We start from the raw sequence: 16284 nt of genomic DNA on the forward strand, positions 1-16284 counted from the left end.
TTGATAGAAAAAAATAAATATATGTATACATGCTGTCTTGTTGAAACACACTAAAATACAGCTCTTTACTGAAAAGTAGCCATGGAATCCAGATTAAAGAAGCAAATGTTCAGAGCATTCTTCTCTTACAGAAACACATGTGGTCCCAAGCAGCAAAGGACAAATTCTTCATTAGAAAAAATACATAGGACTGTGGTTTTATACTTTCCTAATAAGAATATTTTCATCTCTGCTGAACAAGAGGCCAAAACCAGTGCTCTCTGGTTTCCAAGCAATGAGAGGTTAACAGCTTTTCTTATCAAGGGAGAGAAAAAGAGTAAAGTCTCAGCAGTGAATTTGAGTAACTGTGAACATGTGTGATTTCCCCTGATTGAGGAAAAAAGCTAATCCTTTCAAAAAGGTTGAGCTACTCTCCCTCCCCTTCCCCAGACAAGGGCTCTCAAACATTACTGTATGGAATTGAGATGTTATACTTATTGAAAGACAGGGAGCAAGAGGCAGCTCAGCATCAGGCAAGAGACTTTTACTGCTTGGGAGCACAAGCTGCACCACTTTGCTATGGTCCAACATGAAAGCAATGTTTCCATGGCAGTCCCTTGCATTTCAAGGGTGGTTCATTGCCCTGAGCTACCTGCTGTCAGGAGTCAGCCTCAGTTTGGCTGGCAGTAGTCACAGTGCTCTGGGTAACAGGAGGCAGGGTACCCTATTCCCCACTCTCATAAGGCAGACATCACTCCAGGAAATCCATTTCCCTCTTGAAGGACTTTTTTTATCTTTTCCTTTTTTTGTGGTCCTGCATGTCCTCTTTTTTTTTTTTTTGTCTATCTATTTAAAAGGAGCAACATGCCTAGATTAACAACAGTGGTCAATTAGGCAAAGAATAAAACGTCTGCAATGCAAGCTCTACATAGGTTTATAGTGTACTGGTCATGCACAAATCCCTACAGGTCCTGGCAGGCATTTAACATTTAAGTTGATGTAAGATCACGTTGGCAATGAACTGGCTGCTGGGTGGACTGTAGCCAGCTCCAAATCACTGGTAGATTCAGCGTCTGCCACCACAAGGCTTAAGTCACATCAAATCAGTGGTCGTCTACTTTAGCCCTTTTTGCCTTCAAGGAGAGATGCTGCAAGGAGAGAGAACAAACACTCAGCACGTGCACCACAATTACAAAAAAGTTTAACTGGAATGCTTCCACTCATTAATCCAAATTAAAACAAATGCAAACATGTCAGACCACCCTTCCCAAGCCCCTGCTTATCCTTGATACAGCTGAGATAAAGCCATGAAATCAAACAGCCTCCATGCATCCAAAAGTAACATCTTAGCTTGGTGTAAAATATCTTCAGGTACTTTGTATTAACTCCAAGCACAGCAACAACTCAGCACTTGATGCAGCTTGTCAACAGGTAAAAATGCACTGAGGGGTACATATGTTCCCAACACAGACACCAGGAACACGTGCATAAAGAACAAGATTTTAACAAATGCGTTAAGGCTGCAGCTATAGTTTCATTGGACCTTGGAACCTACATGCTCTGAAAGAAAAAGACACACAGCAACATGGAATGAAAACATGAAAATCATCTTCTTAAACCACTGCAGAAGTTGAAAAGAGACAGAATTGTCTAAAAACATAATCAAATTGTAGGAAAAAGTCTTGACAGAGAATCCTGTTCAGGTTCAATTGGGTTTTTTTTTGTTTTGTTTTGTTTTTAAACCTGATACAGGAATTCAAACGATCCTATTTCAGGGATACATCAGCAAAAGGATGCGTCCTTCAGAAGAAAAAGGGTCTGAATTACAGTACTTTAGCAGTGAACTGTTTATTCAAAAGTTACAAGTATAACTCCAGTTTCATTTCTGATTTCCAAACACTTTTATCGATACACCTAAGCCTCCTGACTGATGAGGATAACTGGCTAAACCAAAAGAGGTGCTTTCCCTCAAAACTAGCTCTACCTCCAATAACTTTCATCTACTCTAGGGTGAAAGTAATGCTTCTGCCCTGTTGCAAGCTAAGTACAACTGTATTGAATCAAAAAGGCTGCAAGCATGAGAATCAGCTTCTGATGTGATCTTGTAGAATATCCACAACAGTCGCAGCACTGCCTTGCAAAAATTGAAGACAACTCTCCTCTTCCAAAAAGCAATTCCAGTTCTGCCTGAATGAGTCACCAAATCACATGTCCCAGCACCACCTATTTAAAGGAAAACCTCACACCACGCTGTAGCCCACGGAGAGGTTATATGATAATAAGATGCTGTGTTACAACATGTAAATATGTGAGTCAAAAGGCGAACTGTTCCAGTAGCAGATTTGATACAACAGGAACGCTGCCTCATCCTTCATCACCACACCTGCAGAATATATCTGCAGCTAAAGGCTCAAGGATGTATCCTGCAGTCATTACTACCTTTGTCAAAGGCATTAGAGTAAAAGGCAGAAAATATTCAAGTACTTTGTAAAGGTATTTATAGCTGGCAAATGTGTACGCAACTGAGATGAATGATCAAAGCTCAGCATCTATTAAACAAAAAACCTCTCCCAGGTCAATTACATGAACACCAGTGTTCTTATATACTGTAGCCACATGCATACATTTTAAGATGCTCCATGCAGTACAGCATTTGTCTTTTTTCCAAAAACCCCAGGAAGTGAAAGCAAGCAAGCATGAAATTCTTACAGAAGTCCAATAGTGAGACAGATCAAAATACAGATCAGAAACAGTATTTTTTGCAATATGGCTGCTCATATGCTAATAGATCTCTTGTTTTGCATCAGTCTGCTATTCAAGTGCCTGTTTCCCCTCAGCATTTTGGAAATAGTCCACTAATTCATAACATAAAGCTCAATAATTATTAATATCTCATGGGAAACTCACATGCAAGATCAGTTTGGTAATCTTGTCTGTATTTACTTACAATGCAGTATCTGCAGCTTCAGCATGACTAATATTTAGGTAGTATTTATTGCCAATCCAGATCTCTCAATTATCAGAAGGAATAAGACTAAACTGATGAGTTTGCATGGGACAGAGTTGATAAAGAATAGTAGAAAAAAAAAAAAGATGGCAACTGTTAAAAGATGAAGTGAAGAACAGAATCACAGGGTGGTTAAAGTTGGAAGGGAGCTCTAGAGGCCATCTGGCCCAATCTCTACTCAAGTAGTGACACCCAGAGAAGTGTGCCCACAACCAGGTAGCTTCTGAAGATCTCCAAGGAGACTTCATAGTGGGCAACTCTGCCAGTGCTCCATTGCCTGCACAGCAAACCAGTGCTTCCTGACGTTCAGATGGAACTTCCTGTGATACAGTTTGTACCTGCTGCCTTTCATCCTGGCACTGGGGACAACCGAAAAGAGCCTCACTCAGTCCTCTTTCTGTCCTCCCTTCAGGTTTTTATACACTTTTCTTTCTTCTTCCTCTAAGTATGTACACTGCACAACAGAACTTGCAATAAAGGTTGTACAAACAGCAGCTATCCCTTATGTTTCATGCTTTTAACAGATCAGAGGTGACTTTTTGGAGTAGATAATCAAAAACATAGGGCTTGGGATTTGCACAAACATTTGCAAATGATACAAAGACTCTTGTGAACGATTGTGCAAACTTCGACACTGTCAGTCACAGTGATGCTCACAGAAGAAACACCAAATATCCATATTTAAGTGCAGAATAGCTGAAGATTTCATCTTTTGGAGGGCTATGCTGTTCTGTAATTTCTCAGACACATCTGTTGGTTGGATAATAGGGCAAAAAGCTGTCACGCATCAATTTACTATTTTCTTTCTTTACAGTAAAACGCCTAAAATGAAAAAAAAAAAGCCTATTTTTTTCCTACTATTAAATAGATGAAAACAATAACAAAAAAATCACTGCAAAACTCAGATACAAAGCTGTTAACACAGCAGTGGTACCGTTTGGGCTTTATGCCGATTCCGTACCGTTCCTTGCTGGTAAAAATGAGGTGCCAGCTCCACGAGCCATGCAGATTCAATGGCAGTCACATCTCTCATGTAGTACTTGGCGGTCTGTATGACTTCGCTGTACACTACCCTAGGAGAAGGAAAAGAAAAACATGTTTGTGCTGTAAGGAGACAAGGGAGAGAGGTGATTAACACCATATTAAGATACACGTACAAGCTGACACAGAATATTCACAGCATGATAAGAAAGTCTGTAGATTATGCAGTAAGCTCTTGCCTCTTTTTTCTGGGTTGCTCAGAGTACTCTTAATTAATTAACCACCATTAAAAACAACTTCACATACTATTAGGACAGACCACAAGGTATAAGAAGAGATAATGGGACTAAGGGGATTCAGCAAACCCCCTATAGCAAATACTTTGGAAGAGAATGTTAGTTATTCTGTGCTGTCATGAGAAAGGATGTCAAAGACACCAAAAGCCTGGGTCCACAACAAGCTGGGCTGAAGTTACAGCATGAACATCTCTCATGCAGACAGAAGAGATAATGATTAGAGCAAGAAATCAGCTTTAGCTGCTGCCAGGACATCCTCTGGAAGAGATTCAGAAACAGCCAGCTATATGGACTCAAACATCCATGCCCACAAGAACAGAAAGGACAACCTAACTCTGAAGACACCCTACTGCAGGGAAAGTCTACCAAGGGAGTGCAAACCCACGCTCTGAACAGTTAGTCACCAAAGCCATAAGTCACTATCAGCCTCCTATACACAGTAAAGCTGCCACAAGGTTTGTGGTTTCTCATGAATAGGGATTTTGCTCTTGAAGCAAAGGAGTACAAACTTTTCTTTTCTGCAAAATGGAGCAATACAACTAAAAAGAAATCTAAGAAAAAGCAAGAAGAAAAAGAACAGATTTTATACACACCTGAAACAGATGGAGAACTGAAGCCCTCCATACAGGAGATGCTCCCAAGCAGTTGGAATTAGGGTTGCCAGGTAAGGTAACCCACAGGAATCCTACAGGATTCCATGAGAACAGTGTTCAGGCTGGCAGTGGCGATCCTATATGGCCTTGAAAGACAGCTCCAAGCAACAGTGCTGCCATCAACACCAAACAGGTGGTTTTCAGAGATTTGGACCATGAACTGCATGCACATGCCCTCTCCTAGGAAGCGGCAGCTGCTGGACAGTACATTTCTTTATTAGGTCTAATAAAACCAATCCCAGCTCTATCTAGGTACAGAGACTGCTCACAGACCAAGCTATAGTACAAGACACCTATTAAAAAGGGTCAATTTGCTCTACAACCTCTCCAGGCTTTCTGATAGTTAGACAGCACCATCTTTCTTTGATTTACTTGGATACTGCCTACCAAGTGTTGCAAAGGAAATACCATCTGAATTCTTCCTGTAGGAACCATGACTTTCTACGTTTATTCCTCCAATGATAAAGAAAGACAATCATAAAAATGTCTGGATGCCAGGAATGCCTTACAAAGATCACAAAGCAAGCACAAGTTGCTTTAACTTACCAGCGTGGAGGTTTCTCTGCATACAGTACTGAAGTAGGGTGGATATGAAGTTCATGGTCATCACGGATAGTCCTTAAAAAGAAGATTTATTATTTAGAATTTGATTCCTTTCATCCCCAATAGGAATGTTAATAAAAGGCAACAGTGAAAGAATTGGAGCAAATTTTAAAGACTTCTATTTAATGAAGAAGCTTTCAGTTGAAACCAGGCTTAAATCCTGGTCAAAGAAACAACTGATAATGTAATGATCTACATGAAATGAAGAAGCAGTGTTTCAGAGTTTTATTCAGTTCACTGGAAGCAATAGAACAAATACATGGTGCTTGCTTGCATTAACATAAATTAATTACTGTTAGTAACAGATTCCCCATTATCAATAACTTGTTATTTATATTTGACAAAGAAAAACATCAATGAAGTTTGAACACACAAACCTCCAAAGATGTAGTAAATCAATCGCCACGTGTTCCTTAGTGCAAGCATCCAGAAGCACACTCATCTGTTGGCTGTGCTTAGATTTACCCAATCAAACAAGCTTTTCAACTAAGCAGGAGTTGTAATGAAACTACTTATATTACCTGTAAGCTCCAGTAGAGTGGAATTTAGCTGCGTTAGCAAAGAATCCAGAAACTATGCATCTTAGAACAGGATCTGGATCACCTGAAGAAAAGAATTTTTCTGTAAAATTAGTCAATGGAAAGGTAAAAATCCCTTCAGCATCATTTCATCATCTCAGACAACTTCTCATGCTGCGTCAAGCTCTGAGAGCAAATAAAGACGAGTCCTGCAATCTCTTGTAAAAAACAGAAGTTACTGAAGCCTCCAAGAAGATAGATACAAAGTCCTTAGAGCAAACCTGTGTGACAGCTAAGCATTAAGGTCTGCTTGTTCAGAGCTGCTAGAAATGAGTGCTGAAAACCAGTCATGGCATTCATGTCCACACAGCAGCTAGCAATCAGATCTCAATGTCTATACATCATTATGAATACAGCAGAAAACTGGCCTTTTGTAAAGGACAGAAGAAGAAGAAATGTTTCTTTGGAAGAAGAAATGAGGTGACGTTCTTATAACTTCTTTGTAAATTTGTCCTTTAAATCCAAGATCAAAGGTGATGATCTCTTACTGGAAACGTAACTAACGAAGGCTGGACTATGTGTTAATTGTAAAAAAATACACTAATTTGCTCATTCACAGTCATTTTTAGGAAAAAAAATATATGGATTTAATTAATGTTATTTTTAGGCCATGAAAAAATACAAGAAAGGCAAGAAGCACACTGGCAATTTAGAGTCTACCCTCAAAACGTGCAACAGAATTAAAAGAAAATGAAGGAAGAAAGAAGGAAACTTTCACCTTCACTGGACTTCTTTGGCACTTTAAAGCGTACAAGAAGCTTTTTGAGCTGCTCCCTTACAACAGAAGCTCTAACAAGTCCTTTGTAGTTCAGAAAGTGTTCCTGACACCACTGAGAGCTTTTGCTGTGCTGCAGAGTAAGGAGAAAGAAATTACCATGAAAAGCCACCAGTAAAACAACGAACAATCTCTTCTGGGTCACAAACTTATTAAGTTTTCTTTTGTCTTCCACAATGCTACTTATTGTCCTTTTTGCTGAAAATCTTCTTACACAGCAGCTATCAAGTGTAGGTAGCAACAGTAATTACAGAGCACATTTCAAACAACCTCTAAATGGCAGACAAATGCATCATATCAAAAATGGGTCTGTTTTTAATCTCAAAACGTAAACAACATTTTCTTTATACTGTTTTCATTGGTCTCCTTCTCTAGAAGCCAATACTTCATTCAAGAATCTGCATTCAGCTGCTTTAAGAGACGTGCAGAATCAAAATCTGACGGGCAAAGTTTCATTTAGTGCCTGATTGCTTTGGGAATAGGAAGAGGAAAGTTTTCTTTTTAAATCCTAGAGTGGTTATATTGGTTCAACTCAAGACTTTAACAAACATGTTGTTATAGAAGTGCTCCATACCAGCAAAATAATGAGGCAGTGCTTTACAGAAAGATTGCTAGAGTTGGATGTAGTTTATCATCAGTACAACTCAAATATTTCTATAAAAAGTTGTAGAAACACAAATTTCAATCAAAATTTGAATACTTGTTTTTTTATTAGACCCTTCCAAAAATCCCCATCTCTCTGAAAATACAGTTATCTACAGATAAGAATCCTGGGCCATATCTGAACTACAGAATTTTGTTCCATGATCGAATGAACTACAGAAGATCTGTGGCAAAGTAAGGCCAGAGAATCTTTTAATGCAGAACTATCTCACAATAGACTTGGCAAGTCCTTGGCTTTGAGGATTCTATATCCAGAAATTCCAGAACCAGAACAGGGGACATCCAGGTTCTTCACATTCCCACAAATCCACTTCACAGAATCACAGAATCACAGAATCACAGAATTGTAGGGGTTGGAAGGGACCTCCAGAGATCATCGAGTCCAACCCCCTGCCAAAGCAGTTCCCTACAGTAGGTCGCACAGGTCGGCATCCAGGCAGGTCTTGAACATCTCCAGAGAAGGAGACTCCACCACCTCCCTGGGCAGCCTGTTCCAGTGCTCTGTCACCTCACTGTAAAGAAGTTCTTGCACATGTTTGTGCAGAACTTCCTATGCTGCAGTTTCCAGCCGTTTCCCCTTGTCCTGCCTCCATTCACCACTGAAAACAGTCCGGCCTCGCCATTCTGCCCCCCACACCTTAGATATTTATAGACCTGGATCAGGTCCCCTCTCAGTCTCCTTTTCTCAAGGCTGAACAGACCCAGTTCACTCAGCCTTTCTTCATAGGGGAGATGCTCCAGGCCCTTCACCATCTTTGTGGCCCTCTGCTGGACTCTTTCCAAGAGATCTCTGTCTGTTTTGTACTGGGGAGCCCAGAACTGGACGCAGTGCTCCAGATGAGGTCTTACCAGGGCAGAGTAGAGGGGGAGGATCACCTCCTTTGACCTGCTGGCCACGCTCTTTTTAATGCACCCCAGTAAGCCATTGGCCTTTTTGGCCACAAGGGCACACTGCTGGCTCATGGCCAACCTGTCGTCCACCAGGACACCCAGGTCCCTCTGTGCAGAGCTCCCCTCCAGCAGGTCATCCCCCAACCTGTACTGGTGCATAGAATTATTCCTCCCCAGATGCAAGACTCTACACTTGCTTTTGTTAAACCTCATCCGGTTTTTTTCTGCCCAGCTGTCCAGCCTATCCAGGTCTTGCTGAATGGCAACACAGCCTTCAGGCTGTCAGCCAATCCTCCCGACTTCGTATCATCAGCAAACTTGCTGAGGGTGGCCATTATCCCCTCATCAAGGTCACTGATGAAGATGTTGAACAAGACCGGACCCAGCACAGACCCCTGAGGAACACCGCTGCTTACAGGCCTCCAACCGGACTCTGCACCAACAACGACCCTCTGTGCTCTGCCAGTCAGCCAGTTCTCAACCCACCTCACTGTCCACTCATCTATCCCACACTTCCTCAGCTTTGTTATAAGGATGTCATGGGGGACAGTATCAAAAGCCTTGCTGAAATCAAGGTAGACTACATCCACTGCTCTCCCCCTATCCACCCAGCCAGAGACCACTTGTATTGACTTACACTTGTGTTGACTTACTTTGACAAAGGCTTCATAAACATTAAGCATAGTGAGATGATCTCCTTCCTCCACAGCAAACTTTCTGTGTTGCCTGGCCTGGAGGAAGATAAATGCATTTTAAAAGCAGTCATGTTTAATGACCTCAGTATTAAACTGGTGTATTTCCTGGTGACTATCGGAATTCTTACCATAAAGAACAGTTCTTCAACACGACATCTACATTCTACCACACGTATATATTGAGGTGGTGTTCTTAAACTTGAATTAGAAAAATGACCTGAAAATAAATCCCACAAAATCTAAGAGAGACCCATTAAAATTAGGCTCCTGATATCTATCAAAAGCTCAGTCTCACCTAATACTTTCTTTTCTGTTCTCTGAAAAAGAAGGAGAAATTGTGGAAGTTTGCTTAGTTGCTCGGCTTGTTTTTCTATTTCCCTCTCCCTTCTTTAACATCCTTTCATGGTGGCCAATACTGGTTTATAACCCTTCACATTTCTGCTCCTCAGAAGGAGTCAGCTCATAGTAGCAAGGGACACACGGACCCCACTGTTACTCAGTTTCCCCTTTTACCTAGAACCACTAGGTACAGTTCAAAGCTTTGCTTCATTTTCAAATGAATTTGCAATCTGTTGCACGCACCAATAAAATACTTGATGGAAAACTAAAAATATAGAATGTACCAAAAAAAAAAAAAGTGTGACTGAACTTACAGCTTGAGATTTTTGATTCGGTGGGATCAAAAAGATGTTCTGAATCTGCATCATTGCAGCAATTGTTAAAATCTCCTGGGAGCAGCCAAAATTTCCTGAAAAGCAGGTGGAAAAATTCAGAAAAGGAAATCGTCTTCCATTCAACTTACCACCACACAGAATAGAAGAAAATTAAATATATATATATATATATTTTTTTTTTTTTTAATAGTATAACAACACAAAATATCTAACTCAGATTTTTTTGCAAATATGAGTGAATGTTTTCATGGAAAATTAAGACAGTGTATTAATCTTAATTATTAATGTGTTAAATGTTGGTCACTATTAGAGAGGCCCATGAGTTTAATGGCTCTTCTTACTAAACACTATACCAAGACAAAACTTGCTGCAAGTTTAGCCTATGTCTAACAGCATGCTACTATTGCTAGAGCAATATCCACTACTCATCACAAGACTATGAAGAAAATTTTGTTTTTTCCCCACCTACCTGATTCCAGAAGCATCTTTGCAAACATCGGATTCAGTGGAAACTCTGCTATTCTCATTCCCAGGGGCTCAGTTAAACGGCAGTGCATATCCAAACCTGCAGCACATTGACAAACGTATTGGTGATGCAGGTAAAAGTAGCCCAGAAAGACTTCTTTAGAATTGTGAGCTAAAAATACAGCAAATACACCTAGGAACACTGTCAGTTTTCTGAGTTACATCTGTTTGGGTCATAGAGAAGTAATTTAATAGCATCTAGAGAAGCACAAATGATAAAGATTGCCTGCCTGGTGCATCAGCAACTGAGCTGCCAGCCATATTCCAGCTGTAGCCTTTTTACTGGAGCTGGAGTGGTACAGGATGAAGGCACAGCAGCTTGGTTTTCAGAGCATGAGTGAAACCACACAAGGACAAACCGATGGGAGCAGTGCAGCAGACACTGGAGCACTGCAGACTGTATAAATAACCATAACCAACCAGAGCACAGTGAGGAACCAACGGTGGCCCACACCATACATAAACATGCCATTTGTCAGACTGGGTGGTGGCAAAAAGCCACACAGAGAAAACCCAAACCACAAATGAAGTCAAAGGAGGACAGCACCAACAACTTACGTCAGCACACCTAACGCCACAGCTCTCTCTCAAATGTTTACTTTCCTTTATTACTTGATAAGACCTTTAATGAACTTTTTATGTTCACTTTTTATGTCACACACCACACCCCTATTCTAACACAAGATACTGCACCTAATGTAAAAAAGTTATCCTTGGAGACAGTTACAAAATGCATCCTGTGTATAGTGATGAAATAATATATTTAAACATGCAGTCAGAGAAACTGAAAAAATTAAGGTATGATTAGTTACCATTTGACCAAGGCTTAAGTGCTATCTTAGAACATGGAGCACCTAACTTAAAGAATTTCAAGAAACAAAACTGGGTTCTGAAGTGGGGAGGAGGAGAAATCATCATCTTTTTAACTTTCTACAGGTATATTAAGCCATAGGCTATTGGCTTCTGCTGAATTCTGTGTCAGTGCAATTGTATATGGATATATACAGCCTGTGTGCAGATGTCTTTGTAGATGTAAGCCTGCATTTACAGGGAAGAGCTACAATGGACACAAGTTTGGAACAGCTTTACTGAAATTACCTTAGAAGCAACTGCTGTATATAGCTATGAAAGCTTAGATCAAGATATTAAAAGATTACTAGTGAGCATGCTTCAACACCTTGTCACTAAAAAGCTTCAAGTGCAATCACTAGTCAGTGATGGGTTAAGGGAGAAGGACATCCGATTTTAAACCCAGCTGGACAGCAACACAAAAACAAATCTTCAACAAAACACTGGCTCTGAAATAAAGCTATAAACAAAGTCACTTCTTGCCAGCTTATCTGTGCTCCTCTAAATTATGCTTAAAAATAATAAACTCCAGCTGACAACTCTGACTTTCAAATGGGCATCAAAGGGGAAGGCTGAGAAAAGGTCCTCCTGATGTAATCTGTTTGCGTCACTGCAAAAATAATCAGTCTGAGAACACTGATGTGTTTATTCAACAGAACTATCTCAGTCTGCACAAGTTGCTCCGCAGGGTCCTGACCCTAAACTGCACATTTACATGATATTACAATGCAAGTGTTGAAATAGAGGTTCATACTTGCATAAGAGAAATACAACCTTTACTGCACTTGCCAACTCCTGGGCAGCTTTATCTCTGGAAAAAAAAGAAATCTTCACAAAACTAGCAAAAACCTGAAACTTCAGCAAAAATCTCAGAGCTAACCTGTATCACAGGCACGCATGCATTCCTTCCTACCTCAAACACCAACATCAGAGGTTCTCTGTCTTGCTACAAAAGCTGGACAGCCAACAGAGTAACAGCTCCATGCTCTCCCGTGAAACTACCATGAGCATAATGCTTATGCCAAAACAGCAGACAGCTGATCAGTGAGTCTACTGACCTTTCCTCTCCATTTCCCTAAGGTGGCTTTGGCTGCAAATCCATCCTTGCAACACGCTTCAGAGCCAGCACAAAGGCGCTTGTTCCAGGCCGAAATGGCTGCCATGAACCCAGTGCCTCAGGTGGAACCCTGCTTTTCAAGATGCAATTGAACCAGCACAGAACAAAATCCCAGGCAATGAGCTACACAGCTCCACGAGAGTAAGAATCACACCAGCTGCCACAAATTACAACACAGCATTTGTAAGTGATGTAAAAAATGGCCACAGACCACTGGAAGCTTCCAAAATTTACACAAACTCTTCTATACTACCTTTTTCCTCTTGGTTACATTATCACAGAATCATCGCCTTCAAAAAGCCTTCAACATCTTACCAATGAAAGGCTACAAAAACTAATAGGTGATCTCTGTTTTCTGAGCTATTGGGAAGCACACTTTGCTAGATCTTGATTCCAGTCTTCGGTGACTTTCTGCTCTCAGACTCAAGTATCAGACTGTACTTACAATGCACAGCAGAGTCAAGATCAGATAATGAAAGGAACACGTTAACAGAAAAACTGAAAATGCTTTCTGTGCTTCTTGAAGTCCAATCAAGGAAGAAATAAAGTAACAGTTATATTGAATATGATAAATTCTGAATTATTAAAATTAGTCTGACCACAAGAGATGTCACACCTTTACTCCCAACTTGTTTTATTCTTGTTTATACTTGAACTTTCCATCACTGGTATAGTAACACAAAATGAAGATTGAATATCCAACAACCTAACCAAATGCATGCATGTGAATTTAGTGTCTTACTCACGTACTGGTCTAATTAGTGACCTATCTCCTTTTATAACTTTGTTCTTAAAGAACTGGAGAAACACTGCCTGAACAAATCAAGTCAACACCGTCATCAGCTCAGAATCCTGTTCCTCGCAATGGCAAATACTTGATTCCTCTCACGAAAGCACAAGTTAATGCACAGAAGGATAGCAGTAAAATCTGCTTTTGCATAATCAAAACAGATACACTCTAGTTTATGCAGTTTTCTAGTTCCTCCCAGAAAGTCATTTCCTTTGCTTTTCCTTTGCTTACCTGTGTGAAGTAACCACTGAACAAAAGAAAGGAAATTCTGAGGAGGCTGAAGTACGTTAAAAAAAAAAAAAAAAAACAACAAAAAGCTTCAATTGAACAACTCCCATAAGAAAACTGTAGGCAAAACAAAGTATAATATACTCACCTCCTAAAGCATACAGTAATTCTAAAGCTTGTACCATTGACTGTGCAGGAGGTGGCTGTGGAAAACAAAAACATGGATTGTTTAAAGTTCTCATCATAAAACCTAAAAGTTTTCACAGAAGTTCCTAGATCTTCTTCACAAAATCATTCTAATGATCTTTCTGCACATACAAAATGAAAAGAGTTCTCAGAATCTTCCTATCAACCTTTCACTGACCACCAGTGCTGCAAGTCAGAGCCATCTCAACAGGTTCAGGATCATCACTATGACTCTCTCAAGATCCTATCAGTACACAGAATTAGGCCAAGCTCTCTTTATTCAAAGGCAATTACAACATCAATTACTTCTCAACTTTCTCTTCTATCTTCTTTACATAAGAGTAGCTAGAAACTTTAGAGAAACCTAATAACTGTTATTGCTTTTTTTAACAAGGTGGACAAACACAGGTTTAGTTCTGTAGATTCTTCCCCCCCAAATTCAGTGCAAGTCAAAATCAAATTAGCTATAGTTTCACAGAATCCTAAGGACTTTTTCTTTCCAAACTGCTCTCAACTGCTCCACGCTTGTAACAGCAAACTCTAAAATACAACAGCTGTTGTTTCTGTTGTCACATATTACTTGCACTAGCTGATTCCCAGGAGGATACTCTGCCACCTGATAGTGGTCAATGAGGTGTAATTCCCAAATTAGCAAAGCAATAGTTACTGGTTCAGTGGGTTACCAACAAGTCACCCAGTGATCACTGTTGGCATTAAAGGAAGATGACATGTTTCATTGCATAGGACTCACCGAAAGGAAAGGGAACCTGAGCACGTTGTCAATTCCCAGAGCCTTCAGCTGCAAGATGACAGGTGCAAGGTTGCTGCGCTGCATCTCAGGAACAGTGGACTTGGGCAACTTCTCAAAGTCTTCCTCTGTTACAGGAAAGCAAAGATATTTGGGATCGGGTTTCAGCTCTTCCTGTGTGCAAGTCACCACGATAAAACTACCCTTTTCAATTTAAAACTATTGACTATGAACACTTCATAGGTGTTAAAAGAACTCTTTTCTCAAAATGACATTATTTTAATGATTGTATTTTCAGTTACTTTAATGTGAAAATTCTATGTTTATCACACATGAACTTGACCCACATTTTAACTTGAAATATAAATTCTTCACAGAAATCTGGAAATACTTTTTCTTCCAATAGTTTGATATTTTTAAATCAGAAAATTCTCTAAAACACCAATTTGAAAAATGCTGCAGATAATTTTGGGAGAAGGTGCTTTATTTCACTTCAATTTCAAAGGGTGCAGGATCACACTTCTGAAAGACAACTAGGAAAAAAAGATTTTTTTTAATTTCACAGTGTATCAGCAATTGCTCCCAAAGCAGCCAAAGACCTGTCCCTGTGAAATACAAGCACATCTCACACAGATGAGTTTTCACTCTGTCACCCAAACCCAATGACAAATTGTTAACCTCCATGATCTAGTAAGCATTTCCCTTAGTCTGCAGGCTCTTATAGTCCATGGAAAGGTCTGTTAAATTTAAAGGAAGAGCAATTGCATTCACTCTTGATTCTTTAGTAAACACACAGATTTAGGGAACAAAGCATGTCTGTCTTTAACGTAGCAACTGCTGGCAAGCACATACACTTTTCAAAGTGATTTGCTCGATATCTCTAAGTCTCAAAGCTTGATAGCATCAGATGGAACCTGAGGCACACATACGCAACTGCAGTGCTCAGCTGTAAGGCCTTTCCTATTCAACAGCTGGGAGAAGAGGCAGTTGAACTGCAGCATTCTGAGCACTGCCGAGTGGCTGACAGATTCATTTGTAACAGTTATTTTTGTACACTGCCAGCTTCAATATTTCAAGGCAGCATTTGAGATTGGCACCTATTGCTATGGAGACCACATCAGGAAGTTTTCATCTATATTCTGACAGACGTCTGCAATCCTTTGTCAGACGCGCGGTTAGCAGATACTTTAGTCACAGAAGAGTGTGGCACAGGTGGCTGCTGTTCAGTGATGCGAATCTTTAGAAATCAAACTCACTGAAAGGCAGAATTCTGTGCAGAGCTGCCACTCTCAAAGTTGTATCAACACTGCAAGATGGCAATTAGTGAAACTTCCCTGCTAAGCTCATAGTTCTGTTTCATAAAAGGATCCCATTTCTGGTGCTTAGCAGGTATGAACAAAGCACTTCTAAATAAGCCAGAGTAACCATCTCTTGCTGAAAGAAGATGCAGTTTTGCTCTCCTTATGTCAATGCTAAAGCCACTGTAAAACAAAATGCAAGTCATGCCAGCAAGCTCACCTTCCCAACACACGCCATTACTGACCTGTATAGAGCCTGTAACATTTCCCAGAGCGGTTCCGGCCTGCACGTCCTGCTCTCTGGTTAGCTGAAGCCTTGGACACCGGTATCACCACAAGGCATTCAATGGCTGTTTTGGGATTATAGGCTCGAAGCTTCACAAAACCACAATCGATTACATACGCAATGCCATGAATGGTGATAGAAGTCTCAGCAACGTTGGTGGCTACTATCACCTGCAGATATGGACACAGCCATGACACTGTGAACCCTGCAAACTCAACTGTGCTGGCACTAGCATCAGTGCACCAGGGCTCACATACAAGATACTTAAAAGATCCCAGATAGGACAGTTCCAGTAAATGCACTCTGGAGTAGAAAAGGATACAGTAAAAGCAGCAGAAATAGTCCTCAACTTGATGTAACTCTATTTTTTACAGTTTCACAATCTATTTCTTATTCAGGTTTATCTCCTCTTCATAAACGCAGAAGAACTTGGTGTGTTTGCAAAGAAAAACGTTATCTAAC

At 40.3% G+C, this 16284-nt stretch overlaps 1 protein-coding gene across 5 annotated transcripts in view; it reads right to left on the reverse strand.

The window, feature by feature from the left end:
• Positions 1 to 203: 203 nt before the first annotated feature.
• DHX35 (DEAH-box helicase 35) overlaps positions 204 to 16284 on the reverse strand; it is a 28133-nt gene continuing 12052 nt past the window's right edge. For 2 of the 5 annotated variants that reach the window (XM_042883715.1, XM_042883714.1), the window contains exons 12-22: positions 15782 to 15992; positions 14242 to 14366; positions 13453 to 13507; positions 10265 to 10360; positions 9775 to 9869; positions 9080 to 9157; positions 6816 to 6945; positions 6041 to 6122; positions 5463 to 5534; positions 3948 to 4059; positions 204 to 1127 (exon numbers count right to left, since the gene is read on the reverse strand). In XM_042883715.1, the coding sequence (XP_042739649.1) occupies positions 1083 to 1127; positions 3948 to 4059; positions 5463 to 5534; positions 6041 to 6122; positions 6816 to 6945; positions 9080 to 9157; positions 9775 to 9869; positions 10265 to 10360; positions 13453 to 13507; positions 14242 to 14366; positions 15782 to 15992 (1101 nt within the window). In that variant the 3' untranslated portion in view covers positions 204 to 1082. Of the gene's footprint in view, positions 1128 to 3920; positions 4060 to 5462; positions 5535 to 6040; positions 6123 to 6815; positions 6946 to 7720; positions 7847 to 9065; positions 9158 to 9774; positions 9870 to 10264; positions 10361 to 13452; positions 13508 to 14241; positions 14367 to 15781; positions 15993 to 16284 lie in introns of those variants that run through there. The other 3 variants (XM_042883713.1, XM_042883712.1, XM_042883716.1) reach the window with 2 other exon arrangements.

The sequence above is a fragment of the Lagopus leucura genome, unplaced genomic scaffold (assembly GCF_019238085.1).
Source record: "Lagopus leucura isolate 7727_CA_CO unplaced genomic scaffold, USGS_WTPT01 Super-Scaffold_100039, whole genome shotgun sequence".
Taxonomy (NCBI): Eukaryota; Metazoa; Chordata; class Aves; order Galliformes; family Phasianidae; genus Lagopus; species Lagopus leucura.